The sequence below is a fragment of the Panthera leo genome, chromosome D3, assembly GCF_018350215.1.
Source record: "Panthera leo isolate Ple1 chromosome D3, P.leo_Ple1_pat1.1, whole genome shotgun sequence".
Classification (NCBI taxonomy): Eukaryota; Metazoa; Chordata; class Mammalia; order Carnivora; family Felidae; genus Panthera; species Panthera leo.
Window position 1 is genome coordinate 69,769,474 of NC_056690.1, and position 27,973 is coordinate 69,797,446.

The 27,973-nt window shown below is 45.3% G+C and overlaps 1 protein-coding gene across 3 annotated transcripts in view; it reads right to left on the bottom strand.

Annotated features, from left to right (window-relative positions):
* Positions 1-27,973, bottom strand: part of MYO5B (myosin VB) — a 338,880-nt gene that overhangs the window by 211,067 nt on the left and 99,840 nt on the right. For 2 of the 3 annotated variants that reach the window (XM_042910155.1, XM_042910154.1), the window contains exons 1-2: positions 18,283-18,341; positions 11,219-11,321 (exon numbers count right to left, since the gene is read on the bottom strand). The exons of the other annotated variant lie outside the window; for it this stretch is intronic. In XM_042910155.1, the coding sequence (XP_042766089.1) occupies positions 11,219-11,321; positions 18,283-18,311 (132 nt within the window). In that variant the 5' untranslated portion in view covers positions 18,312-18,341. Of the gene's footprint in view, positions 1-11,218; positions 11,322-18,282; positions 18,342-27,973 lie in introns of those variants that run through there. 3 annotated transcript variants of the gene reach the window in all.

Genomic DNA, 27,973 nt, shown 5'->3' on the forward strand with positions numbered 1-27,973 from the left:
CCAATATTGAAAACCTGAGGGATTCCAGTCTGTCACCAACAGACTCACCTACATTCAGGTGCCTAGAAAATGCCTGTTACTGTTGACACCTCCTTAGAGCCTCCTGATTCCTGCTCTGTCGCCTTAGTTCAGGACTTTGCTTATGTGAAATATTACAACCTATTCTTAATTAGATGTCCTGTCTCTGATTTCTTCTTATTCCAACTTATTTTCTAGTCTGTTTGCTTCTGGAACAGTTCTCAACTGGGTGGGTGGGGGGCACGAAAGTGGGGAGGATGGACAAAACAGTCCCTAGGGGACATGTGGCAATGTCGACACATTTTTGGTGTCACAACTGGCCAGGGGAGAGGTGCTGATTTCTAGTCGGTAGAGGCCAGGGATGCTGCTAAACATTCAACCACGCACAGGACAGCCCCTAACAAAATGTTACCCAGCTCCAAATATCAACGGTGCCCTGGCTGAGGAACTTTGCTCTAGAGTTTTCATTGAAAACAAAACACAGAAAACATCCTGTTGCCTGTGCCCAGGCTTCTTCCTCTGCCTCAGACGTCTTCCTCCCTTCCCTCCACCTGCCCCACCGCTATTCACCTTCTAAAGGTCCAGCTTAAATATTGCTGCTTTTGTGGAGCTTCAGTATTCCCGCTGGCCTGAGTGGCCTCTCCCCCGTTTTCACTATAACAGTTCTCAACTGCACTGCATCCCCTTGTATAGTTGAGTCCCTAGGGTAGGAATAAAATATTTATCTTTATGTCCCATGCATATAGAATATTGCCTGCAAAGTATTTTTTCAGTGTGTGTTGGTTCAATGGATGAATGGATGCAGGCATACTCTACCGCTATAGATTCTTGCTTCTCATAGCAAGAAACCACAGCCTCTCCCCCACCAGAAATGCTAAATATAGTACCATCTAAATAACCCATCGGCACAGGGCTGTCACCAGCTTGGGAACATCTGGGCACGAGGATGAGCAGCTTTGTCTTTGGACTCCTGCAGGGAGGTCTGACGACACTGCATTTCTCTCTGCAGAGTTAGCACACCCAGAGCTCCTGTACTTCGGAGGTCTCATCTGCCACAACTCCTGGTTCCGTGGGAATTTCTGGATCCTGAAAATTCAGAATGCTTTGATGGCATGGGTGTGTTAAATGTGGGGTTTGGGGGTTCTCTAAAGCTAAAAGGAAGGAGGTGGAGAGCAAGATCCTTAGCCCAGGCGTAACAGTTATAGGAGAACATCAAAGACTTTCCACAAAGTCCCAAGCTTCTGCCCTGTCAACAAGGGGGACATCAATAGCTGACTTCCAGAATGTGCTGTGTCACAGGCCATTCATCTTCCATCATTAGGAATGAGCACCCTCCACAAGGCTTAGGGCTAAAGGCAAACAGAAGGAACCAGAGGTCACAAAGGTCTCCTTGGCACAGCCACACCACATTCTTCAGGGCCTCCTCTCAAGAACCTCTTGGTGGGCTCCAGAAAACACTCCTCTCAGCCCTGTGGGAACTCGTGCCACGGGGGGTAGGGAACTCCCATTGCCCAGGCAAGTGGCAGCCATAATACCTATGTAGTTTACATAACCAGAAACAAAGAAAAAAGGTCAAAAAGAGTACTTGCAGCATTTGCTGTGACCTGCAAGGACAGAGGAAAGAGACCACAGTCCAGCTGAGGCTCTTACAAGTGGAGGCAATCTGGTCCAAAGTCTGTCATGCATCTTCATAGAGAAGCACCATGATTTATGTAGGAGACAACAATCAATGAATGATTCTGTGTTCAGGAACTATCGTCTGAGGAAAAGTGAAAAGTGCAACGTGGTTTAAAATTTGGTCCCAACAGTTGTCACCAACTGCTGTGTGACCCAAGACAGACTAACAGCATCCTCACTTCCTCATTTGTGGGAAATGCCTGTCCTACCTCGCAAGGGCATCAAAGGAGAGGAAATCCAACCAGCCCATCATATGGCCCCAGAAGGACATTGCTAGGCACCGTGGTGGCAAGCAAATCTTCTAAGACATGTTTGCCCTCGGGAAGCTAACAGCATAGCTAAGCAGACTGAGCCTTAAAAAGTAAACCTTAGTCATCAAAAGTAAGTGGCAGGAGGCAGGGTTCCAGAGATTAAGCATGGGATTCAATCTAGTGAGTGCTACACCTGCCTTCAGACATGCTGACATGGGACCTCACTCTGGCTTGCAGTTCAGGAGGAACCCCAGCAGGGAACATGCCCTGCAGGACCAGACGCAGGTGTGAAACATGGGCAGATACTCCAGGCAGGCAAGTACAAGGCCATCCACTGGGCTGAAGCCGATGGGCATGTGGGTTTGCATGTGAGCGAGAAATTCAAAGACAGGTTAGAGCCCTATCATAGCAAAGGACTTAATTCCTAGCCAACGGGGTTGTCACCTAACCCTTTACCCAGGAGCAGCCAAAAATGTCTAGGTCACTTGGGTGGGGAACGTAAGACAAAGTAGGAGTACAGTTATCAAGTATTATACAAATGCTAATTGTTATCATTGCTATTCTTGGCACCTAGTGCTGAAGCCCAGCACTGAGTAAAGGGTGCCCAGATGGCAGAATAAAAACATTAAAAAAGATAGGATAGTGAATAATTTATATCAATTTAATCACTTAACAATACTCTGCACCCAGATGGAACTGGCAAGGTAAGCAGAAGACCTCTGGAGGCTAAGGAGCTGAAATCAAACCATGAGCTTAGAGTGAAAAATCCTCCTCTATACAAATATGCTGTCAGGAGCCAGGTTTCCAAGACATCTTGGCTTCCTTGACTACAGTCCTGGTCTTCCCCCTTTCCTGGCAACTTCTCTTCACTGTTGAATTTATTGGTCCTCCTCCATCCACCTGTAAATGATGGAGGGGACCCTGCCTCTCAGCTATCTCCCCGCACCATATGTAATGCACATACACACACCCCCGATGTGATCTTGGGGCACACTCCCATACACGGAACAGTCCTGACCTTTCCATTGAGATCTAGACCCACATATTCAAACTTCAGGTCTTTGTTCTGGCACCTAATACTTTTAATGAAAGTTTAAAAGCCCCAATAGAACTTTTGAATTCTAGCCTATCACTCACCCATTTCTCTCCTAGTCATTTCCATCTCACAAAACACCACCTCCAAATCCACTTGGTTGCTCAAGCCAAAAGCCTCCAAGTTGTCCTGGCTGCCTTTCTGTCCATCATACCCACATCCCACCAAGCACCAAGTCCCACAGCCCTGGTTCCAGAAGGTATCCTGGGTCAGGCACGTCCCCACTTACCATGGCCCTTCCCTTCTCCCCTGGGCTGTTTCTACTCCCTTTCCTGGTCTCTGCTTCTAAGCTCAACCTCTGCCAATCATTCTCTCAACAGGTAAGTGTAGATCATGCCACTCCCCTGCATCAGAAATAGAATCCAAACTCTTCATGGAAGCAGCCACACCCTATGTCCTCCCTACCATGCCTACCGCATCCCCCCAGCATACTGCACTCCAGTCACACACACTCCTTGTTCTTTTCTTGCATCTCTGAATTTGCAACCCTTCTCCATTCCTCTGTGTCTGTGCCTGGTCTGGTCAATCCCAGCCTAATTATCCCCTCCCTTCTGAAGAATCTTTCCTGACCGACTAATCCAACAGACTCTTCTATCCCTTTCTACCATACCACTGATTGTATTCTCTTCTTTATGTTTATCTGAAATGTGTGTTCACCACTTTCTGGTCCTCCAGCTCACCAATGTAGGTTCCAGCAGGCTAGAGACCTATCTGCTTGGGTCATGGTTGCATCCCCAGGGCCAAGAACAGTATCTGGTATAGGACAGATGGCCAAATGTTTGCAGAGGGACCAAATCTTCAAAGGTGCTTCATCTGTGGACAGAATAGGAACATTCCAATTGTTCTTGCCCCAATGCTAAGGTTCAGAAGGGACAGAAATCTCTGGATCCCATGGGTCTGGGGAGGCTTCACGGGGAAGAGGCAGGATGGAGAATGAAAGAAGCGATCTCAGGTGCATGCACTGACAGAGGAGTCCCAAGTTTTAAGCATCTACTAGATAGTAAGCAGTGGGAGCAGGGGGGAGGCAGATACAAAGGAGTAGTAGCATTAATTCCATAGCATGGGTTAGTCTGTTTCCCTTCTTTCGATTTTTAAAAGGAGACTTTTCTGAGCACCATCCTAGTCATCATACCAGGTCTTTTCTGTCCATTGTCATTTAATCCTCTTAACCCTTCCCATGAAGCACTGTGTTCCCCATTTCTATTAAAGCAGTTGAGGGGGCAGACAGGGGGCTGCAGCCCATAGCAGGCATGTCTCTCATGCAGCAACAGCAGGGTAAGCCTAGATCCTAGGGTGTCCGAGGTCCCTTCCTCTCCTACCACACTACACTGCATTTCCTGAGAAAGGGCAAGAGCTCTAGGCTTCTGATTCAGAGAAGTGGCACCAAAGAGGAGAGGACCCCAGGACAGGAAAGCTAAGTCCCCTATAAACAAGCTGCCAACACTCAATTTAAATTTAAGAGTGGCAAGCTTTCATCCATAACAGGAGCATGGGGCCAGAAACCCAGGCCAAAGACTTCCACCTTGCAGTACTCCTTCCTGCCACCAACACCTGTTTCCCAGGAGAAATATCGGCAACAATGTGTGGCTCTAACAGTAAATGTACATCATGCCAGGGCATGCCATGCCACAAAATGATCAAAAGAACTAGGCTTTGGTTCAGCAAGGTTGAGTGCAAATTGCAATATGCATCCAAGAATGCCTCAACCCCCGATAACCCTCCACTGACAGCTCTTGGATGATCTCATTTAAAAAACAGTCTCAAATGCAGCCATAGCTATGAGGACAACAAAGAGAAAAGTTTGGCAGGATGGTTCTTTTTTCTTTAGTTGCAAAAGAGGTGCCAAAGATTGAGCTTACACACTTAAGGTGGGAGCAATGGGCATCATACCATGTTCCCTTCCAACACCCTGACAATAAAGGGCACTAGGTCCTGGAGAGGTAGGACTTGCCTCGGAACAAAAGAGGCAAAGAGAGGAAGATGAAAAGAGGAAGATGAGAAAGGGGGGGGGGGGCAGGGAAGAGGAAGATGAGAAGGGGGGGGCAGGGAAGAGGAAAGACGAATAAAAGTGGGGGAAAAGTACATTAACTCCAGGCAATAGCATACTAATCAGAGATCACCACCTCCTCTCTCTCCAAAAGTGATAACCATGGGTCAAAATTACAACGATCTACCTTCAGGGATCTATTCGCTCGGGTGTTAATAGCCTTCTGCAGTAAGGACACAAGCACTAAGGAAATGAAGGAACAAGGGTAAGCAGTGAGCAAATCTAGCACACATTCTGGTTCTAAAGGCAAAAGTCAATGTTTCTACTTAAGTCCTAGAGTGGCCCAATAGAGTCCTGATGGAAATATCTCACCTTTCTAGTACATGATAGCTTGAACAAGGGCCCAACTTTAGTTACCAGGGAAACACAAATTAAGAAAAGATATTGGGGCACCTGAGTGGCTCAGTCCGTTGAGCACCCGACTTCAGCTCAGGTCATGATCACACAAGCAGGTTCAAGCCCCACTTCAGGCTCTGTGCTGACAGCTCTGTCTGGAGCCTGCTTCAGATTCTGTGTCTCCTCCTCTCTCTACCCGCCCCCCCCCCCCCCAAACCTCTCTCAAACATTAAAAAAAAAAAAAAAATACTACCATAACACCATCAGGATATACACTGAGAATAGCTAAAACAATAGAAGCAAGTGTTGCCAAGGATGCAAAGCAATTGGCATTTTCATACACTGTTCATGGACCCGCAAACAGGCACCACCACTTTGGAAAACCTACTTGGTACTATCCCTGGATGAACACAACATCCCGTGAGACAGCAATTCCACTTCTGGACATATATCTAACAGAAACGTATACAAGCAAGGGGATGCCTGGGCAGCTCAGTCAGTTAAGCGTCTGACTTCAGCTCAGGTCATGATCTTGCAATTCGTGGATTCGAGCCCCGCGTCGGGCTCTGTGCTGACAGCTCAGAGCCTGAAGTCTGCTTCAGATCTTCGGATTCCATGTCTCCCTCTCTCTGCTTCCCCAACCCCCCACTCATGCTGTCTAAGATAAACATTAAAAAAAAAATTTTAAGTGATTTTTAAAAATGTATAAAAATGATTACCCAAAGATAGGTACAAGACTATTCCCTGCAGCATTGTTTTTAATACCAAGAATTGGAAATAACTCAAATATCCATTCATTAGAATGGGCAATTAAATTCCAGTATATTTACCTTACAGTACAACAGTAATGAGGAAACTGCAAGCACAAGCAACCAAAAAAAAAAAAAAAAAATCCTAAACACAACATCAAGTAAAAGAATGCAGATGTAGGGGTGCCTGGGTGGCTCACTCGTTTCAGCGTCCGACTTCGGCTCAGGTCATGATCTCGCGGTCCATGAGTTCGAGCCCCGCGTCGGGCTCTGTGCTGACCGCTCAGAGCCTGGAGCCTGTTTCCGATTCTGTGTCTCCCTCTCTCTCTGACCCTCCCCCATTCATGCTGTCTCAAAAATAAAGGTTAAAAAAAACAGAATGCAGATGTACAAATATGTACGAAATTATTCCATTTACATAAACTTCAAGAACAAGCAAAGGCAAGTAAGTGACAATGCTGGAAATCAAGATACACTTACTCTTGGAAAGGGTATAGTGACTGCACAGGCACACAAAGGAAACTTCCGGTGTGCAAAGTTCTCGCTCTCCATCAGGGGCTGGTCATGGGTGGGTTCAGTATGTGACAGTCATCAGGCTGTAACAGTAGGTGTTTTCCTAAATGGGTGTTGTTTCCACAAAAAGTCTAGTAAAAGCAGCTAGTGAATTTTGTATCTGGTTTTAAAACCCCTTCACCTTTGTGTCTATGTTATTTCAGTTTTCCCAAAAATGTTTAAGATTCACATTCCAGGACAATATGCCACACTTAGCCTATAGCTGCTGTTTCTCCACAGGATTCTGCCACACACCTCCAGGTAACACAGTCTACCTGCGGGGCCCCTCAGACCAATCATGGTCTTCCTACCACCACTTTAAAGTTAGCTCTGGGGCACCTGGGTGGCTCAGTCGGTTAAGCGTCCGACTTCAGCTCAGGTCACGATCTCGCAGTCCGTGAGTTCGAGCCCCACGTCAGACTCTGGGCTGATGGCTCGGAGCCTGGAGCCGATTCTGTGTCTCCCTCTCTCTTTGTGCCCCTCCCCCGTTCATGCTCTGTCTCAAAAATAAATAAACGTTAAAAAAAATAAAGTTAGCTCTGAGTGATGAAAACCTTCTTAATTTCCTTTCCTCTGGGCAGAGCCCACTCTCTGGCCCCAGGATGGAGAAATCTCATTCACTTTGAAATACCTGCCAGACTCTCCCCTGGAGCCCATGAATGGATGACTGCTTGAATGACTGCCACTCCTTCTGTACAGACATTTTCCACTCTCCCAGGTCCTTGGAGAAACCTGGCCTTGAGGGAGCTGGCACTGAGAGAAGGCATGGAGAGGCATGAGCCCCTGTACCAGGAGGATGAGACTCAGTGTGGGGCAAAGCACCTATTTCACCCTTGGGCAATGGCCCAGCTGGGCAGTCTCCAAAGGCATGCCTGCTTTCCATTCTGTCGATTCTACACTGGGGCAGACAATAATGGAGAGAGATAACAGGGCAGTGTCCCAGCAAGCCCTTCAAGTAGCCAGACACTATAGTGGTTTGATATTAGTTACTAGGTTAACCCAGTTAACTACCCATACTTAACTATAGACTCAATGTTTTTGCCCCCCAAATTCACATTAAGCTCTAATACCCAATATGATGGTATTCAGAGGTGGGGCCTTTGGAAGGTGATTAGGTCATGAGACCCCATGAATGGGATGAGTATCCTTCTAAGAGAGCCAAAGAGATCTTCCTTGGCCCTTCCACCATGTGACATCACAGCAAGACAACAGCTAACCCCGAAACAGGCCCCCACCAGACAGCAGATCCTGGCCCCTTAATCCTGGACTTTCCAGTCTCCAAACCATGAGAAATCAATGTTTTGCCCCCTAGTCTAGGATGTCCTGTTACAGCAGTTTGGAAGGTCTAAGACATGACCCTTTCCCAAAGGCTATGTGTCTAGGCACCAGAAGGAAATATGAACAAGGGACAGAGAACATGCTATCACTTCCCAGGTAGCCCCTTCCAGACCTTCACCTTTATCCAAACAAACCCACCAGAGAACCCCCTCCTAATGGTCACGTTCATTTCTCCACCTGTCCCTTCAGTGCTCCTGGTCCACAGGTTACTCCCAAGTAGACATCTTTACCAAGTATGGTGGGAAACCAACTTGCCCCACAGCTGCCCCCAACAATCATGCAGTGACAAGAGGCCAGCAGACCTCCACATGCCACTTATAGGTCAGTCACATTCAAACCAAGTCTCCTGAAGGTGTTAGAGTAAGACAAAGGGAAGAGAGACAAACGAAAAAAAAATACATCCAAAGCCTCACTGGAGGGAGTTGTGCTCAACAGTAACTGCTTACAGAACACTTGCTATGCAAAAGCATCGTGCAAGGGACTATAGGATGAGCCACCACACTCCCACGCTAAGGGGACTAAAGACATACAGGGTCAAAGCTCTCCTGTCCAACGCCATGGAGTGTGCCTGCACCCAGAGGAAGGTATCTGAGCAGTCTCTGGCCAGGCATCTGCCCGTCCCAACTCTGTCCAGGGGCCTGCATTTCAAGTTGGGGGATTACTCTAAAATACTAAACTTCATTAACCCTACAACCTGAACTTGGAAGACAATGAGTCACCTGACTCCAACACGCCTTCCAAGCAAGCATCCGCTGTGTTCTCCAGCAGCTTTGCCAGTATTCCCTTCACCCTCCACCTTAACAAGCTGACAAGGCCTGCATTTAGGTCAGGCTCTCCAGTGGCTCCCTCCCTCCCCTGGGGCCAGCAGCCCTCAGGATAAATTATCTTGACCTACAGTCACCAGGGGACTGGCTGGCAGTGCTGGGTGAAGACGCCCTATCTCCAGAGCCTGAGGGACCCTCCAGCCCATTCTCCCACACAGGAGGATCCTAAACCCTTGGGAAAACAAAGCTCTATTTTTAAATAACTTGCTAACAGCTAACAAAAGCTAACGGATGGCTCGGGATCTTGCCAGCTATTCACCTTCTCTACACGCAGGTGATTCATCCAGGAGTTACTGTAAAGGTGGTGGGAAAGGGGCAAAAAAAAACACCATGAGGGAAATGTCCTCATTGTGAAGGTGTACAATCCCCTCACTGTGATAAGATTAAAAAGCTCTCTCCAAAACAACAAGTTACCACACTCGGAGGCTGGTTTGGGAATTTTGGAAGGGTTTTTGATCAAGTACACAAATCAGGTATCCTGGGATATAAAGACTCTCATAGAAAAAGTCCTATTTCTGGGCAATTTTTTCAGTGCTGGTAACTTAATACCATGATTCACACATGCAGTCTTCTCGATCCTCCCCCTGTTGGAAAATAAAGCCTGAGTTCCAGAAATTCTTAATTGTCTACCAAGAAGGAACCACGGAAGGGAGAGGGGTTTTAGACTAGCCTAGTGGCCCTTTTTGCCCCATCACCCTTCACTTCACATTCCCCAAATTCTTGGTTAGAAACTTGACATTTTACCACAAAGTGATTCATTTGTTTTAGCAATTCTTTCCTAAAAAATGCAAATAAGCCTCTAAGAATACAGTATGTTGGGAACTCCCACCCTTACAACAAACCTGTTTAGTGCCTTTTGGAGAAAAAGAGTTGAGAGCAGTCTCTCAGAGGAAATAGCTTTTTTGCATTGTCAAGGCAACTTCAAGAGCAGTGAACTTCAGGGCCCATAAAGGTACCAAGGGCTGGAGGTTTGAAAAGAGGGCCAAACCTAATAGGAGGTAGGCAAAATGCCAGACATCACTGTCATGTCTAAACCACGAAGCACACCCCATGCCCCATGGTTAGACCCCAAGGCCTCCCTCAGCCTCACAGTGGGAATTTTCATAACTCAGGTGTATTATGGACCAAATAGGTTGACCCAGAAACAGTCACTGGCAGCAAGGTTTCTAAAAGACAACTCCAAATACTTGGGGGGAAATTTTTTTTTGTAGCTGTCTAGTCATATTAGGGGCAACCTACACTTAAAAATGCATTCTTGAAAACTCAAACCAATTCAGGATCAAGAGCCTCACTCTTCACTGTGCTTAAAGCTAGGAACCTAAGTAGATGTGTGTGTTATTAGCATGTTCCACCTAACTTTTTCAGAGCCCCGATCCCTTCTACCTCAAGAGACTGGCCTAATAACTGCAGGAGTAGGACCTAAACATCGTTCTGATCCCCTACCCCAACTGCTTTGTCTCCTAATAGCTCACTTAGTCACTGACATTCTCATTTCAGTTTAGCTAAGAACTTGAAACTTCCACCCCAATAAAGACGACTTTTGGATTTGACGGAGAAGATGGCAGTTTAGCAAGCACGCAACAGGCTAGCAGAGCACAGAGGATGCAAAGACAAAACAGAAAAATTCAGTCCTTGCTTAGGGACATTAACTTCACTTTCAATCACAGCCTCAGAAGGCTTCCTGCATCTGGCCAACTATTCTGAAAACGTAGCAGCTCAGTTGCAAAGTCGCTCCCCAAGGCCACATACCACTGTGGGTGAAATGGGGGTATACCCCCTAGGGAGCATCGTCACCCTGACCCACAAGACCAGCAGGAATCTCAAACTCTGCCATCCACAGGCACCTACTCCAGTCCACCGCAAGGAAGATTTGCAATTTAAAGTCAATTACAGAATAGGACTTTGTCATCTCCCTGAACAACTGCCACAGGAGTGTCCTAGTAAAAAGATTCTGGAGCCAGACCGTCTGCCTCTTAGCTGTGTGGCTCAGGCTAGTCACATAACCTCCCTGGGCCTCAGTTTATCAGGTGCCTCCTGTGGGGTAGATGGGAAGATTCCAGGACATATTATATGGAGTTTTTAGACCAATCCCTGGCATCTGTTAGCTAACATAGTGGCAATTTCAATTCGTGGAAATTGAGCCTCAATTTCCTCCTTTGCAAAGCAAGAAGGGAAAGAAAAAAAAAAGAGGAACATCTGTTTCCCCCTTAGCTTTTTACCCAGGATGAACTACATGTCAATTCCAACAGAGTGAAAGATTTATCCTTTATTAGCTTTATCTTCTGGGTTATACACCATTTATTTTATTATTATTTTTACTATCTCCGCTTTACCACTTTGTTCTCCTCTCTGGACCATTCTGTTTTCTGTCCCTTGCAGTGGGTTGCTAGGTGCAAAAGTGTGTTCACGGGGAATCTAAACGACATCACCTGACACCTGAGAGAGAGAGAGAGACCCTTAAATGGAACTATCAACTCAGTTTCCAAATCCCTTCTTTGCAATCCCTGGCAGAAATACGGTTATCCAGTTTGGGCCCTACATACAGTCAGGGCTGGAGAACTCCTCACTCACAGCAGTGTTTGCCTTGCTGGAGACTTCGAGAGTTCTCTATGCTCCTACCTTCTGGGAACTTATGGCAAGATCTACACAGCCTGAGGATCTTGATGTTTGCTATGATGGAAGTGACAACAGAACTGGCTTATAGTTCCAAAGACCTTTTATCTTCACCTGGCTTAAACCTCACAACTCCCCTAAGAAGTAGGTAGGATAAATATCATTCCACCTCTGGAATGATAAAAATAAAGGGGCAGAGGAGGCAGGGCTTGGCAAGTTGAAAGGGACTTCGTGTCCACTTATCCTGTGTGTCTGCCGAGTCAGGACTGGAGCCCATGTTTTTGAAGCAGCTTTCTGGCCACTTCCACCTTGTGCCCAGTTCAGAGCCATGACACGTCCACGTTCCCCGCCGTATGTGAGAACATCACCAGCCTTCCCAGCTTCTGTCTACATTACTCATGAGTGGCCAGCAGTTTTTCCAACATATGAACAATACAGCATATTAGTTGAATTAGGAAACCAAAAGTATATCAGGAAAAGCCTTCAGACCTATTTCTTAGAACTTCATAAAATCTCAATCTGTAACCCCTAGAGTCATCATTAGCTAATAAACAGCCCATCTCCACTCCCAGGTTAAACAAAGACTATTTTATCCATTTACTTTTCCAAAGGGCACCAGCCATTCGCTTATCACCGCCTTCTTGAAATTATGTATACTGTGAAACCGAGATAACCAAACCGTTTAAAACTAAGTTACAAGGTGATGTAATCACCCATAAAAGTGCAAAGATCATTTAACACATGTAGGCTGTTTATGATAGAGCTGTGGCCCACAGGCAAGGGCAACCACTCAGAGTAGAGTAGAAACCCTCCTAGTTTTCAATTCCTTTCTGAGAAGCCCTATTTCCCATTTTAGCTTTGACCACTGTTAACACAGGCATGGCAAGTGGGGAGAGGACACAATTATCTATTTGCCTTCCTGAGTCCATAAATTGCAAGGTCTCCGTAAAAGCTTCAGCTCCCTTTCTGTGGGACGCTGCAGTTTGAGTTGACCATGAAGTAGTCACAGTGGAGGGGGTGAAGAGGAGGGGAGCCCCGTGGGTCAAGTCTGCCCAATGGTACAAGGAGAGGAGCTGTGGCCACCTGCCCCCAGGAAGCTGAGAAAAGCAGCCCGGCATGACCACCAGCACACAGGTCAGAACTTCAAGGTCTCCTGCAAAGGAACCTCCAAGAGCTGCTCCCAGGAAACTCCATCCAGGTGAAAGGTTTCTTTCCAGGCTCTTTGTTATTACTCTTTAAAACTTAATAAACCATTTTTTACTCTCAGCCTACAGGGAGAAGGTCTCATCCCCATCCTGATTAACAATGCCACATTAATAAAACATTCTTGGATCCATTAGTTCAAATAAATATTTAAGCACCAATGTAGCAGGTGCCAGGACAGATGCACAGACAATTCAGACAGTCCCTAGTCCAGGCGACCAGCACTTCCCAATGCTTGGCCAGATCTCCTCAGGCCTCTGGAGTCACACACACAGTTTTTGCCAGGGAGGTTTAGTCAACAATCTTGTGAGAAGCCCCAGGTCTTACAGGGAGGCCAACAGAGATTCTCCTTACAGAGATGTCAGAACACTGGTCTAACAAGCCAGGCCCTAAATATCATCTGGCTATTCTGTGCCCAGAACAGAGCTTAACAGACACATGCCATAGGCAGTCATTACCAATGTGGCTGGAAAGTTATAAATTTCACCAAACATTCTAGGTTTGAGTACAATGGGATGACATGGGGCAGTGGAAAAATGGGTCAGGTGCAAACCAAGTCACCTGGGGGTTCTAATCTCTGGCACAGAAATGTGACTCATCAAATCCCTACTTACCTTCTCACCGAGCCTATGTTTATTTCTGTGAATCTCTAGCATGTCAGGATCTTTCCTTTTAAAAACACTTAACCATAAAATGTTGCAGATTTTATGTACAGAGGAGTTGGAGAAGATAGCCATATCCCCAGCATACAATCTTAACATGTTATAGCCTGTTTCTACTCCTTAGGTTTTTTAAAAACAAACACAAAGTCATGGTTGAGGGTTCCTTCATCATTGCACTGCTCTCTACCTAAAAAACTGGACAGTGTAGCGATTCTCTCATATGCATGTTGGCGTATCAAGACTACATCAATTTACATCCATAAATACACAGTGTAGTTTGGCTGTCTACTTGAGACAAATGGTAGCATATACTATATACTCCATGATTTTGCCCACTCACCATTGATACTTCCCTTGTTACACAGATATCTGATGCACCAATTTCAGTGTTTCACTGTAGGTGTGTATATACCATTGTTTATCCAACTCTCCAACTGGTGAGCCTCAAAAGTGTTCAAACACTCCTCGGTATCTATTATGGATGTCACACACCATGGAGGCATTGAAGATCTAAAAGCAAGTTATGTAACTCTTGCACATAGGCCAAAAATAAAGAGCTCCCTTGTGGAAATGCCACCGTTGGAGGAATCTTGCTGACCACACCAGCAGCTATGGCCATCTATGTGTAGAGCCCAGAGGCACAAAGTCTTAGGAAATGAGCCTAGCGGTCTCACAGTGACAGGCAGAGGCTAAAGCCATGAGCACAGACAGGTTGGCCAAGAGTCAAACCACAGAATCACAAAACATGAAAATACATCTTTCATGCCACTAAATGATGGGGTGGTTTGTATACAGCAACCAATGACCAAAACAGGTAGTCACTCTAATATCCCCAAACCAGACCAACTGAGAGTGGTAGCCCTCTCTAGAAAATCATGCAGAGGGGCGCCTGGGTGGCGCAGTCGGTTAAGCGTCCGACTTCAGCCAGGTCACGATCTCGCGGTCCGTGAGTTCGAGCCCCGCGTCAGGCTCTGGGCTGATGGCTCGGAGCCTGGAGCCTGTTTCCGATTCTGTGTCTCCCTCTCTCTCTGCCCCTCCCCCGTTCATGCTCTGTCTCTCTCTGTCCCAAAAATAAATAAAAAACGTTGAAAAAAAAAAAAAAAGAAAATCATGCAGAGACCCACAACGATGGCACATCTAGGGTGTCCAACAGCTGTAAATACGACCATGCATCGCCATTACCCAACCCCTTAACAGTACGTCACCAAGGACACATCCCAGTATTTCAGCCTTCTCCCAGCATCCTGAGAGCCTTCCCTAAGCTACAGCCAGGTAGGATTTTGATGTTGGCAAACAACTGCCTGTTTACACCCCCAGCTGCTCTGGGAAAGGACCTTGGACAAACGCCTTGGAGATGATTATAATGCTGAATGGTAATGGAATCATATTGTGCTTGTCTGCTTCTGTCCATCAGCTATGCAGACCTGAGCAAAAGCCACCACACCAACATGTAAGAATAGCAACAAAGAGACCCAGGTGTTTTCTAGTTAGGGCTGAAGGCCTGAGTAACAGAGCACAGGGTACCAAGCTCAGGCTGCCAGTTCTGATCTGTGAGGCACCTTCCTCAGGAAGATCTCTTGTGAGGGAAGCACAGGTAATGTTAGGTGCACATGCACCAAGCTGAGAAGGGCCTGGGGACTCTGCTCTTTCCAGTGGGGAAGAGAAAAAACTTCCACATACATCCACAATACGGGGGGAAAAAAGTACCAAGAGCCCCAATAGCAGTAGGCATTAGATGCCACTAACCAAGAGGTGGCAGGAATTTTACTAGCTAGAGAGGCAAGGGAAGCTTTGTGGAAACATTAACATGGGAGCAGAGCTTTGAAGGACGTGCAAGGACGGGGAACAGGCGTCCCAGGAAGAGAATCTCTCCTAGAACACACGGCAGCCACCGTGGGGGAGGGGGCCTGCTTGAAGGCCGGCCGTGGGTTTAGTGGACAAAGGACGGTACAAGGAAGTCAGGATTACAGATGATAGAGGACCCTCAACACCATGCTCAGAAGAGAGGACTTCACGCTCTAGGAAGCTACTCAGTTTCTGAACCAGATAAAGGCGAGATCAGAGCTGAGCCTCAGGAAGCTTCACTGGGCAGGTGTCACTGGGAAAAGCTACCACACATCCGAAAAGTGACTTCCATTCCTTTTGTCCCCACCCCAGGCAGCTTAAATATAGGTGGGAACACTGGGGAAACCAGAGGCAAAATCTTTCTGACAAAAATGGGTTTTCTTCGGTTTAACTCCAGGTTAGCTCATTAGGAACAGAACAGACAACAATGAATTGCTTTTTAAAATTCTACATTTTGACACATCCTCTTGCACAACCCATAGTCTTGCCCTCCTTCAAGCTTGAGCCTATACTTCAGAAATCACCAAATTTCTCTAATTACCTGGATTAGGCATTTGAGCACATGGTCATTTAAAATGTATGCATTCGTGTATGTATAATTTATATCCCCATCTTCCAAAAATGACTTGTAGCAAAGCAATTCATTTCATACTGTCTTTTCCAGTCACTGTTTTGCATATCTATCTTATCTACCCATCCACATTATAAACTTTTGAAGGATTGTGTATCATACATCTTTGGTTTTTCCAAAATGCTCAATCCAGTAGAAAGTGCATGCTAGTGCCTGACAGACCCTTGTAGAAAAATGTCCATTATTTCTGGCCACTCACCTGGCAAAAGTAACCTTCCAGAAGGCAAATATAATTTGTTCAAGTTCATCTCAAGCTTACATAATAGGAACCCTTCTTTAGAGGTTGGGATAGGAAAAGCACATCAGTGGAACCAGAAAAGACCCCAAATAGCCAAAGCAATCCTGGGGGAAAAAAAAAAAAAAAAAAAGCCAAAGCTGGAGGCATTGCAATCCCAGACTTTAAGCTGTACTGTAATCATCAAGACAGTATGGTTCTGGCACAAAACCAGACACAGATCAATGGAACAGAGAACCCAGGAATAGATCCACAAATGCATGGCCAACTAATCTCTGATAAAGCAAGAAAGAGTATCCAATGGAAAAAAAAAGTCTCTTCAGCAAATAGTGCTGGGGAAACTAGACAAGCAACATGAAGAATGAGCCTGGACCACTTTCTTACACCATACACAAAAATAAATTCAAAACGGGTGAAAGACCTAAATGTGAGATAGGAAATCACCAAAATCCTACAGGAGAAAATAGGCAATAACCTTTTTGACCTCGGCCACAGAAACTTCTTACTAGACATGTCTCTGGAGGCAAGGAAAACAAAAGCAAAAATTAACTATTGGGACTTCAAGATAAAAGCTTCTGCACAGAGAAGGAAACAATCAAAACTAAAAGGCAATGAAAGAATGGAAAATATTTGCAAATGATATCTGATAAAGTGTTAGTATCCAAGGTCTATAAAGAACTTATCAAACTCAACACCTAACCACCCCCCAAAATAATCCAGTGAAGAAATGGGCAGAAGACATTAATAGACACTCTTTTCCAAAGACAACATCTAGATGGCTAACAGACACGAAAAGATCCTCAATATGACTCAGAGAAATACAAACCAAAACCACAATGAGACACCAACCTCACACCTGTCAGAACAGCTAAAATGAATAACTCAGGCAACAACAGATGATGTTGGCAAGGATGCAGAGAAAGGGAAACCCTTTTTGTGCCATTGGTGGGAATGCAAATTGGGACAGCCACTCTGGACAACAGTGCAGTTTCCTCAAAAAAGTAAAATAGAGCTACCCTACGACCCAGGCAATTGCACAACTAGGTATTTATCCAAAGGATACACAAATGCTGTTTCGAAGGGGCACATGCACTCCAATGTTTATAGCAGTGCTATCGACAATAGTCAAATTATGGAATGAGCCCAAATGTCCATCGACAAATGAACAGATAAAGGAGAGGTGGCATACATACAATGGAATACTACTCGGTGACCAAAAAGAATAAAATCTTGCCATTTGCAACAATGTCGATGGAACTAGTGTATTATACTAAGCAAAATAAGTCAGAAAGTGACAAATATTTTTTATTTCACTCATATGGAATTTAAAAAAATATGAATAGAGGAAGGGAAGGAAAATGTAAAAACCATAAGAGACTCAAATACACAGAATAAACTGAGGGTTGCTGGAGGGGAGGTGGGGGGAGGATGGGCTCAATGAATGATGGGCATTAAGGAGGGCACTTGTTGGGATGAGCACTGGGTGTTGTATGGAAACCAATTTGATGACAAATTAATTTAAAAAAAAAAGGAAAAGCAAATCACTTCCTCTGAGGAAAATTTTGTGTCCCCTTCCCCAAATTCACATTGAAACCTAATCCCCAGTGTGATGGTGTTCAGAGGTAGGACCTTTAGAAGGTCATAGCAAGTCTCCAGAGTGGAGTCCTTACAGGTAGCATAAGTGCCTTTACGCAGGGCTGAAAAGACCAGAATTATTCCCTCCCACCATGTGAGAACACATGAAGAGGACAGTCTTCACCATACCCCAAATCTTCTGGCACCTCCATCTTGGACTGCCTAACCTCCAGAATTTGGGGAAATAAATTTGTTTATAAGCCACTGAGTCTATGACATTTTATTACAGCAGCCCAAATGAACTGAAACACAGGGATTCCAGGAAACAGCAGCTATAGGATGTTAACTAATATCCCTCACTGGATTTGCTTCCACATCCATCTAACTCCCCTACCAACTTCCACGTGCTCTACAATTAGCATTTACAATGAACGGGGCAATCCCCACCATCCCACCACAGTGGGTTTTCTGCAGCTGCTCCTGCTCCCTTTTAATCCTTGATTTTTTTTAAACCAAGATTTCAAAATCTATTTTTAAAAATCAAAGCAAAGTAGCCTCCTTGCAGTTTATGCACCAAAGACTTCCTACAACTGATCTGGCATGTGTTATAATACAATACAGGGGAGTTACCACCTCTTGGATCCATTCAGAAAGAACCACATTGTATCACCACTTCTACAACATGGTCCCCAATTCTTCTACAGCCTAAGTAAGGGTTTTATCAACATGCAAATAAGCTATGTTCTAAGTTCTAAACGTGGAAGTCAGAATTTACTTTTTCCATAGAAACAATCCTAGAAGCCATAGGTTCCCCAGGACAGCCCACACAACCTATAAGCCCCAAATAGAGTAAACCTGTTTCTATGAAGACATGCATGTCAAATCACGTATCAGAAGATGTGTGCCTGGGTAGCCCTGTGCCACCAGCATAAGGGAATTCTCGTAAGAGGGGGCCCTACCTGAAGACCTGAAGAGGAACAGCCCCACCAGCGCATATGGATGCACTGCAACCACTTGTCACTGGTCAAAGGAAACCGGACAGAGTCCTCTAGTATCATTCAAATGTCCCAGAGGTTTATAAAGGAGTTGCCAAATGTCTGGCAGTCCCTCTCACAGCAGCTTTATCAGTGAGCACTCGGGGATATAAATGTTGTGCATTCCCCTCCTACACCAGGAGGTAGTTCTTTAGGACTCCGTCTGCAAAGTCTCCTAGGGCATTTACAAATATACTCGCTCAACTTATTGACACGCCTGTCCTTGTATTCTCAGAAATTCAACATCCACAAATACTAAAGTGGTCATTACCATTTAGAGACAGCACTTTAACAGTATTCAACGTACACTAATCTCATCCCCGAATCCTCAGAGCCATCCCATGGTGTAGGTATACTCAGACAAGTTAAGGGATGCACCTACACAGAAAGTAACTGGTAGCCCAAACTTCAACCCAAATCTAGCTACTATTCTGCTTCCCATTGGTCCAAGTTGCTGCTTTCCTGGTAAAGGAGGCTCTTGGGATCCACAGGCAGTCATTTGTTTATCAAATGAGCCACATGCCCAGAGCCACCTGACATACAGCCACACCCTGTTACACGCCACTCAGTAGCCCCTGGCTTCTGTTCAGTGTCTGCTTGCGGCTTCTGTAGATTTAAACTCCACTTACATAGAGGTTTGTACCTAAAAGTCTCCCAAAACTTCAAATATACTAAAAGGAAAAAAGGGGGAAATCAGACAAGAAAAGGCAAAGGTTGGGCCAAGGGGATGATGTGCTCAAGCCATCCTCAAAAGCCCGGGAAACAAGAGACCTAAGTCAGGGCAGCCCCATCGTGGGCACTCACTGAATCATAGCCAAATCTTCTGCCAGTAGACTTGAGCTATTTTGAGCCCGTTACTTCATGAGACTCTAGCATCTGTTATGCTTCTGCAGGTGTCTAATTTCAGCTGCAAAGACAGAGTCCAGGAAATGAGGCAGACACATCTAAGGGCCTGCAGAAACAAAGAGAAGAATCCAAATGAATAACTGCCTGCCTTGAAGGGATTTCAAATAAGAGGCTCAAAAGATGGGAAGAGAAGATTAGTAGCAGAAATAAATGGTCAGTGAGAAAACCAGAGTAGCAGACACAGCCCTAAGCTGAAATTCTGAAGAATCATGAAGCCAACCACCAGTGATGGGAGAGGCTTGAGAAGAGACCACTGGGTCTCACATTGGAGAATGAGCAAAAGAGGAGAAAGAAAAAAAAAAAAATCAGTGGCAAGCCCAAGGTTGACCCAATTTAATGGGGAAGGGAGAACAGAGCAAAGAGCTCTGGCTTCTGGTCATGGTTGTGACCTCAGTAAGGCAGATGTGTTTGAAGCCCATGGTTCTGGCCCAGAGATCACGAGAAAGCACCCAGTCTTCTCAAGGAGCTATGAAAGGGTTATAAAGCTGCCATGGAAACCATGGGGCTCCTGGAAGAGGTTGGTCAAATGCTGAGCCGGACCAGAACTTTCAGCTTTCCAACAGGGGGATATTCAGTTTTTAAAAAGCCACCACGATGAATGAATGCCAATGACATACTGGAACTCAAAAGGAAATTAAGTGGGGGAGGAAAGGCTACTGTAGTCGGCAGGAACAGAACACATTAAGTAGATCCTCTAATATTAGTTGAATCACTGAATAAATGTCAAGACCGTTGGGCTCCAAAAATACTTTATTTCCAAGAATGTGAAAGCCTGTGCAGGACATAAAATTCAGAATGCATAAAGGAAACTGACATATTTGACAGCATTCATTGTTTTAAAGACCCTCCCCTCAACAGTTTTAAAATCAAATGACAAAAGAAAAACATTCACCAATAGACAACAGTTTACTGTCCATGGTTTTTGAAGCTCCTTTCAATCAGGTACAAAATATGAGCAATCTACAAATAGAGGATTCAAAGAACTATAAAGGGCCAACCAACATATGAAAAGATGCTCCACCTCAATCAGGACTCAAGACCATTAAAAATACCACTTAACCTATGCATCTGGCAAAAAAAAAAAAAAAAAAAAAAATTAAAAGACTGGTCATATCAAGAGGGTAGACAGGTCTTCTACACAAGCACTTGCTGGATGACAGACTCCATGGAGGTGTTCACTACAGCATGGTTTATAATTATAAAATTGGAGAAGTAGAGTAAGTTTCCATCAACAGTGGGGGAGTAAGATTGTGCAGTCATCCATGTGAGTCATGAATACACAAGTACATGTGATTTGGAAAGATAATCAAGGTGTATTAAATGAAAAACACCATTACAAAACATATGTAGTATGATCTTTTTTGTAATGATCTATAGATAGTCTGTGTTCGCAAAGGGCCCATCTGGGAAGGTTACACCAAACCTCAGCTTATCTCTGATAAATCCGATAGAGAAACAATAATTAAACAGAGGAGATCTGTTGAGAAGGAGGGGTAAGGTTAATAAGTTTACTTTGTTTTCTACATCTTTCTGATTTTCTATCATACTCATGAATTCTTGTGTAAGGAATTAAGATGTGCAAGATTGCATAAAGAAACGTAGAAAATGGCTTACTCCTTCCCTTCAGAAGGGACTGCCATCCAGGAGAGACCTGCAGACATGGCCTTCACCCTGTACTACTGCCCCATGACCACATCTCACAAGAAAGAAAAAAAAAAAAAAAAAAGCAAAAGCAATCCGCAGGTAGTTTATCAAATATTTAACACAGACTGAATACTCTGGTGTCCTTAGAATTCTTATCCATGCATCTGGTACATGCCACACCGATGCCACTTGATACAATATTAACTTTCTGTAACTATCAGACCAACAAAAACAAACCAGGGCCCACTTCCTGTTGGATCTGCCCATTAGCCTAAACCTGTAGGTTTTAAACATTCCCTGCAACATCTCCCACAGAGGGACCCTCTTGAGTGCACCCATTTCAAACATAAAAATGAAAATGTGCTCTCACTAAACTACCTTCTGTCACAGTCTGCCTGTCGAAGCTATTTATCCTTTGAGGACCGATGCCTTGGCATGGCCAAAGATTCCACCCGTGAAATAGAAGAGGAATTACCTGCATTTCCTTCCTCAGCACACCATGGCCTACAGTTAACCCAGGAAGTCAAGGGACTGAAGCAACATCTTGCTATAAAGACTAAAACCAGCTTCCAGCAGTATTTCTGCTTATCCACTGGACACATAATGAAGCAGGTATGACCACAGGGTTCCATGGGTGAGGACGGGGGTCACCCCTGAGCTACAGACACACCCATGCCCAGCCTCCATTGCTAAGAACAACCACATGTGAAGCTGGCTGCCTTTCTGGAAATAGTCTATAATCATCTAAGAGACCTGGTTAAAAAGAATGAACCCCAGGGCCTTGACTGACCAGGGCCTTGACTGACCAGCTCCTTGCTCTGACCACCTCTGAGGAACGTTCCACAGTACAGGGGGCTGCTCAGCAACAGAGCCACCAGAACTCACACCCCCTAAAGTGAGCCACACCATTCAAAGCAATATTCTGAGAGCCCAAATGATGGCTGTTATGGCTCCTAGAAAAACGACCTTCACAGCCATTATGCTTGAAGGTATCCCTCAGGGGTAAAACTGTTCTAGCTTCAGTAAGAGAATGGAATCATGTGGAAGGGTCAGTCTGTCCCAAACGTAGTAAACAAAGTAGATCAGTATCACCCACCTCACAATCCTGATTACTTCTAGTACCAGGCCATTCTCATCACTAAGCTCAGAACTTTGGCCATGACTCTTGTGCCTCAACACTCCACCACTAGGATGACCACATCATTTCCTGTCTAAACAGGGACATCTGAGAATGAAGGGAAGCACTTTTAATATTAGGTTGAACCATATGAAATTGCCTCACTTGACCATTTTTCACCAACAGAAAGGCAGCTTTCCATGACTAACCCAAGTCAGATCGATAGGCATAAACTAGGCATTTCCAGAGCCAACAAGGACCTGTGGTCACCTAGCATCTAAGCCATCGCCAAATCCTTTCCTACCCAGGGGCCCCTAGGTGGCTCAGTTGGTTAAGTGTCCAACTTCAGCTCATCTCATGGTACCTGGGTTTGAGCCCCATGTCGGGCTCTGTGCTGACAGCCTAGAGCCTACTTCCGATTCTGTGTTTCCCGCTCTCTCAAAAATAAACAAAAAATTAAAAAATTCTTTCCCACCTGTCTTGCCCCCCATCCCCGCCGCCAAACACTCCCCTTACATATGGGAATCGTCTTGGTCCACACATTTGTTCTCTGCCTTTCCACATAGGCTGGTAAGTGTCCCAGGTCTCTAATCTCTCTAACCCATCCTACCTAGCAGCTGGTCGATCCACTTTACTCAAACACCCATCTGGCGTAGTCACTCCTGGTTCAGGAAGGATCAGCATTTCCAGAGCCCCTTTGAGACCAAACATCCTAGGCTGTTGTTCAAGGCCCTCTAGGCTGACTCTCCACTGGCCACGGTTTCCACTCTCAACCTGACCGACCTTTAAAAGCCTTTTCCACTGGCCTGAGCACATGGAGTAGACTTTAAAAACAAAGACAAAAACTCCAACCCCCTCTACCCTGCCCCTGCATTCCTGTTCCCGCCCCAGGCACAACATTGGATTCTCTGCTGGTTCCTCAACACGGCAGTGATATTCCACTACCTCCAGGCACAGTCTGCTCTCAGCTCCCCTGGGAGGCCCTGCTGAGCCCGCAGACCTTGCAGCCTCACCTGGCACCCACCCATGAGGCCGGTGTGAACAGGCACTGTCACTGCCCCACGCAGTTAAGTCAGTCAAACCGAATTACTCAATTTCCTGAGCAAGCCCCAGATTTTTCAAAATACTGCTGCTAATATGGTTTCTTCTTTCGGGAATGTTCCATTCCTTTCCTATCTCGTCTTCCTGAAACCCTCCCCATCCTTCTTGACTCAAGCTTTCTGAGTTTCCTCCCATACCCACTCCCCACAGACAAATCTCTCAAACCCATCCTGCCTCTCTTGTGACATGCTGTTGCTTCTGGCTGGACACAGAGCTGCTCATCCACTTATCTCAACCTGACTAAAGGCTCCAAGAAAGTAACCTTAACTATCCTTTTGATTCCCAGATCTAGTGTACTACCTAGCCTGAGAGAAGTGCTCAAAAAGACTGAGTTAGGGGCTCACTCGGTTAGGAATCTGACGTTGGCTCAGGTCATGATCTCGTGGTTCACAGGTTTGGGCCCCACATCAGGCTCTGTGCTGACAGCTCAGAGTCTGGAACCTGATTTGTGAATTCTGTCTCCCTCTCTCTGTCCCTCCCCCGACTCATACCCTGTCTCTCTCTCAAAAATAAATTAAAAAAAATTTTTTTAAAAACTGAGTTACACTGAGGAAACCTGTTTGGTCCATGTGCAGCTTATAAAATGGCTGGAACACCATGAGAGAATTCCCAAAACTTAGGCAATAGCAGTGTGGTCGGTATAGTCCTAAAGTTACTTCACTCAACAATAAAAATCTATCTAGACATTAAGTTCTGGGATGTTTGTTAAAAACTCCATCCCTGTGTAGCAGAATGTGAGGCTTATTTCCCAAGCAATGAGTACGATGGAGGTATAGACAGAACAGGCAAAAAGTTTTGGTTCCAGATAATGGATCACCAAACACAAATCAGAGATCAGGGAAAAAGAATCCACCTCTAACGCAGGTCCCAAGCCTTGCAAGGTCTAGAGGCAAGCCCTTGACAGCTCATGAAGCAGGTACAGGTGTCAAAGGACCAGATGCCAACAAATTCAAGTGGCACAGATAGAGCAGTGACAGGAAACTGGAGGCAGCAGCATTTGGTGTTGGCAAAAGGAGGTCATGATCCAGGGAAACAGACACTCAACCCTCAAAGGGGGAAACTGAGTGCTGTTTTGGCCAAAGAAGCTAGTGGTGTGAGCCAGGAAAAAGACTGACCAGCCTCTGATTTCTGGGCAAGAGACCACGTCTCAAGATCAGAGTAAATGATTCCTTGCAATTAAAATATTTAACATTTCCTCCTCAATGTAGTTTGCTTAGATCTAACATTCTCTGTCAAGCAAGACGAATTTGTTTACTTAGGAGTATACTTTAAGAGTTAACGTTCAGAAGTTACAGAGGGAGGGAGGCAAACCATAAGAGACTCTTAAGGATGGAGAACGAACTAAGGGTTTATGGAGGGTGGGGGAGAGGGGAAAGTGGGTGATGGGCAAGAAGGGCACCTGTTGGGAAGAACAATGGGTGTTGTATGGAAACCAATTTGACAATAAATTATATTTTTTAAGTTAACACTCAGATTCATAGACAGAAACTGATTTTAAGCAGTGTAAGATCACATAGACACATTGCCCAAACTATCAAAAGATGAAGGTGTCAGCTGTTAATTATTCCTTTGGAGTTAACAGGCTCCAAACCCAGTTGCTAGGTTCTCTGGATTCCCAAAGTATAACATTCGTACTAGATGTCCCAAAGAGCTGCATCAAAGCCAATACTGAAATAACCAAGTTCCAAGCTAGTCGTCATGAACACAGAGAAAAAAAATACAACCCTAACTTCAAGTAGCTTGTGAACCACAACTTAGCTTTGAAAACATTTAAGTGTTCAACTGTGTGGCAAAGACTGGAAGTGCAGTAGTATGGGAGCCAGACCAACTGGTAAAGGCTGCTGGAAATGGTGGGACTTAAACAGAAGAAAAAGACAGGCAAAAGGCTTAGAAACAGGAAGGAACTAATGTAGACAAAAGTAAGGGACACTACGTAGTAAGCTCTCCTGTATGATCAAAGCACTGAGTGTAAACTACCTGCCCTTGGGCCACAGGTAACTCAGGTACCAACAGAAGTCCACTGAGGAGTGGCACAAGGAAGAGACCTCCACCAATGGAGAGCGGGTCAGACCAATGAACCTCTGGCCCGTGGCCCAACTCCCACCATTCAAGAAAACCCCAAAATGCCAAAGCCATGTGCTCCCTACATAGCTCCCTCAGCACTCAGCCAATTGTCCATATCACACACCTTTATCCTCCCATGAATGAATCTGAGGAACAGGTAGCAGGGGCCTCTGTAGGCCTCAAAGAGCAGAGTGACCCTTACCAACTGCTGTTCAATTTCAACAAGTTTCCCATTTCCTTTCTATTTAACCCATCTTCTCTGAAACCAACAGATGCAATCCACATCCCAGCATGTCTCAATCTGGAGTTCCTTAACAAGGTCTGAAATCTCACACTTCCAACTCAAGACCCATCTACATCTTCATCTTTCGCACCTACTGCTCAGAATAAAAACTCAAATATAAGGACGAAAAAAGCCCACCCCGAATAATAAAATCCATGTCAAGCAATGGGAGAAATGGGTTTGGACAGAAAATGTAGAGGCTTCTCAGCACAGGAGGCTGTTAGCAGCTCCAAAGCAGGCTAGCAACAGGTGTCCTGAAGGACAGGTTGTGTCCAGCAATTTGACAAGGTGCCTATGGGTTCCTTGCACTCACAAAGATCTGGCTTTGATGCAGAGCCACAAGCCTTGCCTCTTAGCAAAGTCAAATGTAACGGGCTCTTGGGATGTTCACCTCCAAGGGTTCACACCCTGGAACACAATGACTGTACTATAAGAGGTTCTCAGCAAGAGATGATCTTGACCAGGAGACATTGACAAGGTCTGAAGACATTCCTGGTTGAGCTGTGAGCTACTTTTAAGTGGTAGGGATGGAGTTGCATCCCTTCAACTGTTCCCATGTTGCATTTGCAGAATGGTTAGCTGAGGAATACAAGGTTTCTTGCAGTAATTTCCCCTCCAAAACCAACTGGCTTCACTGATACTAATGGGCATTCAACATTAGACACATTAACCTATCCTCTACCAAAAGGGCTAACTAAATACAGATATTGAACAAGGCCACATAATAGTATGTGTTATGAGCTTATTAGGCTGGCTGAAAACACTGGACACAAGGCCAAGCCTCCCTAGTTCACATACAGACCCTCAAGTGTCCTAAAATCACCTTCAAGGATTTACCTCCCATAACCTGATGGTCAACTTCGAAGCTCAGAGCCAAGATTCACAGCTCAAGTATTTTAGCATAGCCCAGTCTGGAAACTGCCAGAAGAGTGTAAAATCATAAGCCAGAGTGGTCCAATGACAGAGAACATTTTTTCTTTTCTATTTTAGCACATCTGTTTGGATATTCACTAAATTCTTAAATGACTAATTCACAGTTTCACTTTGTCATGGTTAAAGCAAGTATTTTCTGTGACATCTGCTTCTGCTAAATCAGGATCTTGTTTCTCCTGAGCTGTCACACTAAAGACACTGATGCATCACACTGGTTCTGTTGCTCAAGCAACGGCTGGAGAGAGTACCTTTCGAGGCATGGAAATCCCAGCTTCACCGATCATCTAGGAACCATCTATTACCGCACAGCAACAGGCCCCATTAACAAGAAAACCTCAGCCACTATGCACCAGAGCGATCCTTTAGTTACATTCTAGTCAAAAACGGTGTGCATGGTATGAAAGGCACCTGTCACCTAGTTCCTTATTCTTCCCCCAAGCAGGTAATACTGATTCAATTAAACTCCAAGATATTGACTACTACAAGGGCCAGGTCACTAGGGTCCAAAGCTCATACACGGTGCTCTTTACCTTCTCTCTTCCAGGTCTAGGGATCAGCAAACTGAAAGAGCTAGAGGCTGTCTCCTCAGTGTCGGGCCCTCTCTGTTCTGTGCTTTGCAGGGGACAGCTAGAGCATGATAAAGACTCCTAAATATGGATGTGGCTCAGGGGGAGCTGGAGCCAATACCACCACATGAAACTGATGTTCAAAACCCAAAATTCCGCTTGGGAAGGCATTGGCGTTCAGGCTCATCAAAATCTAGAGGAACTTTGTTTACTATTTGGCAACTGTCCCTTAAGGCAGCCCCAGGGAAGATGGGTACTTAGTGAGGCAGTAGTTGGTATCCTAGAGTCATCTCTGTACCATGATCATCTGTACCTCGATCGTCTCTGTACCATGTAATCTTCACCTTAAGTCCCAAAGCAATCTTCATTGCCATATATAATAAAGGTTAAAAACAAACCAAAACGAGACTAAAAACCACCCTGAGCCTTTACCCTAGGGAAAGGAAGAAAGTATTCAGAGAAAACTCAGAAATGCAAGCCAGCTGGAGAAAAACCAGGTGGCCACCCTCCCCAATGGGTCAGCATCACACAGACCCACAGAGAAGCTAGGGAAGTAGGGTGTAGGCAAGTTAGGAATAGTAAGCCAGAGGAAAAGTCTGCAGTTAGTAAGTGCCCCTGATTCAGGGCAGAGGCTGCTCCAACCCAGTCTAGCATGGCCAGAAGACAGGATCAGAGC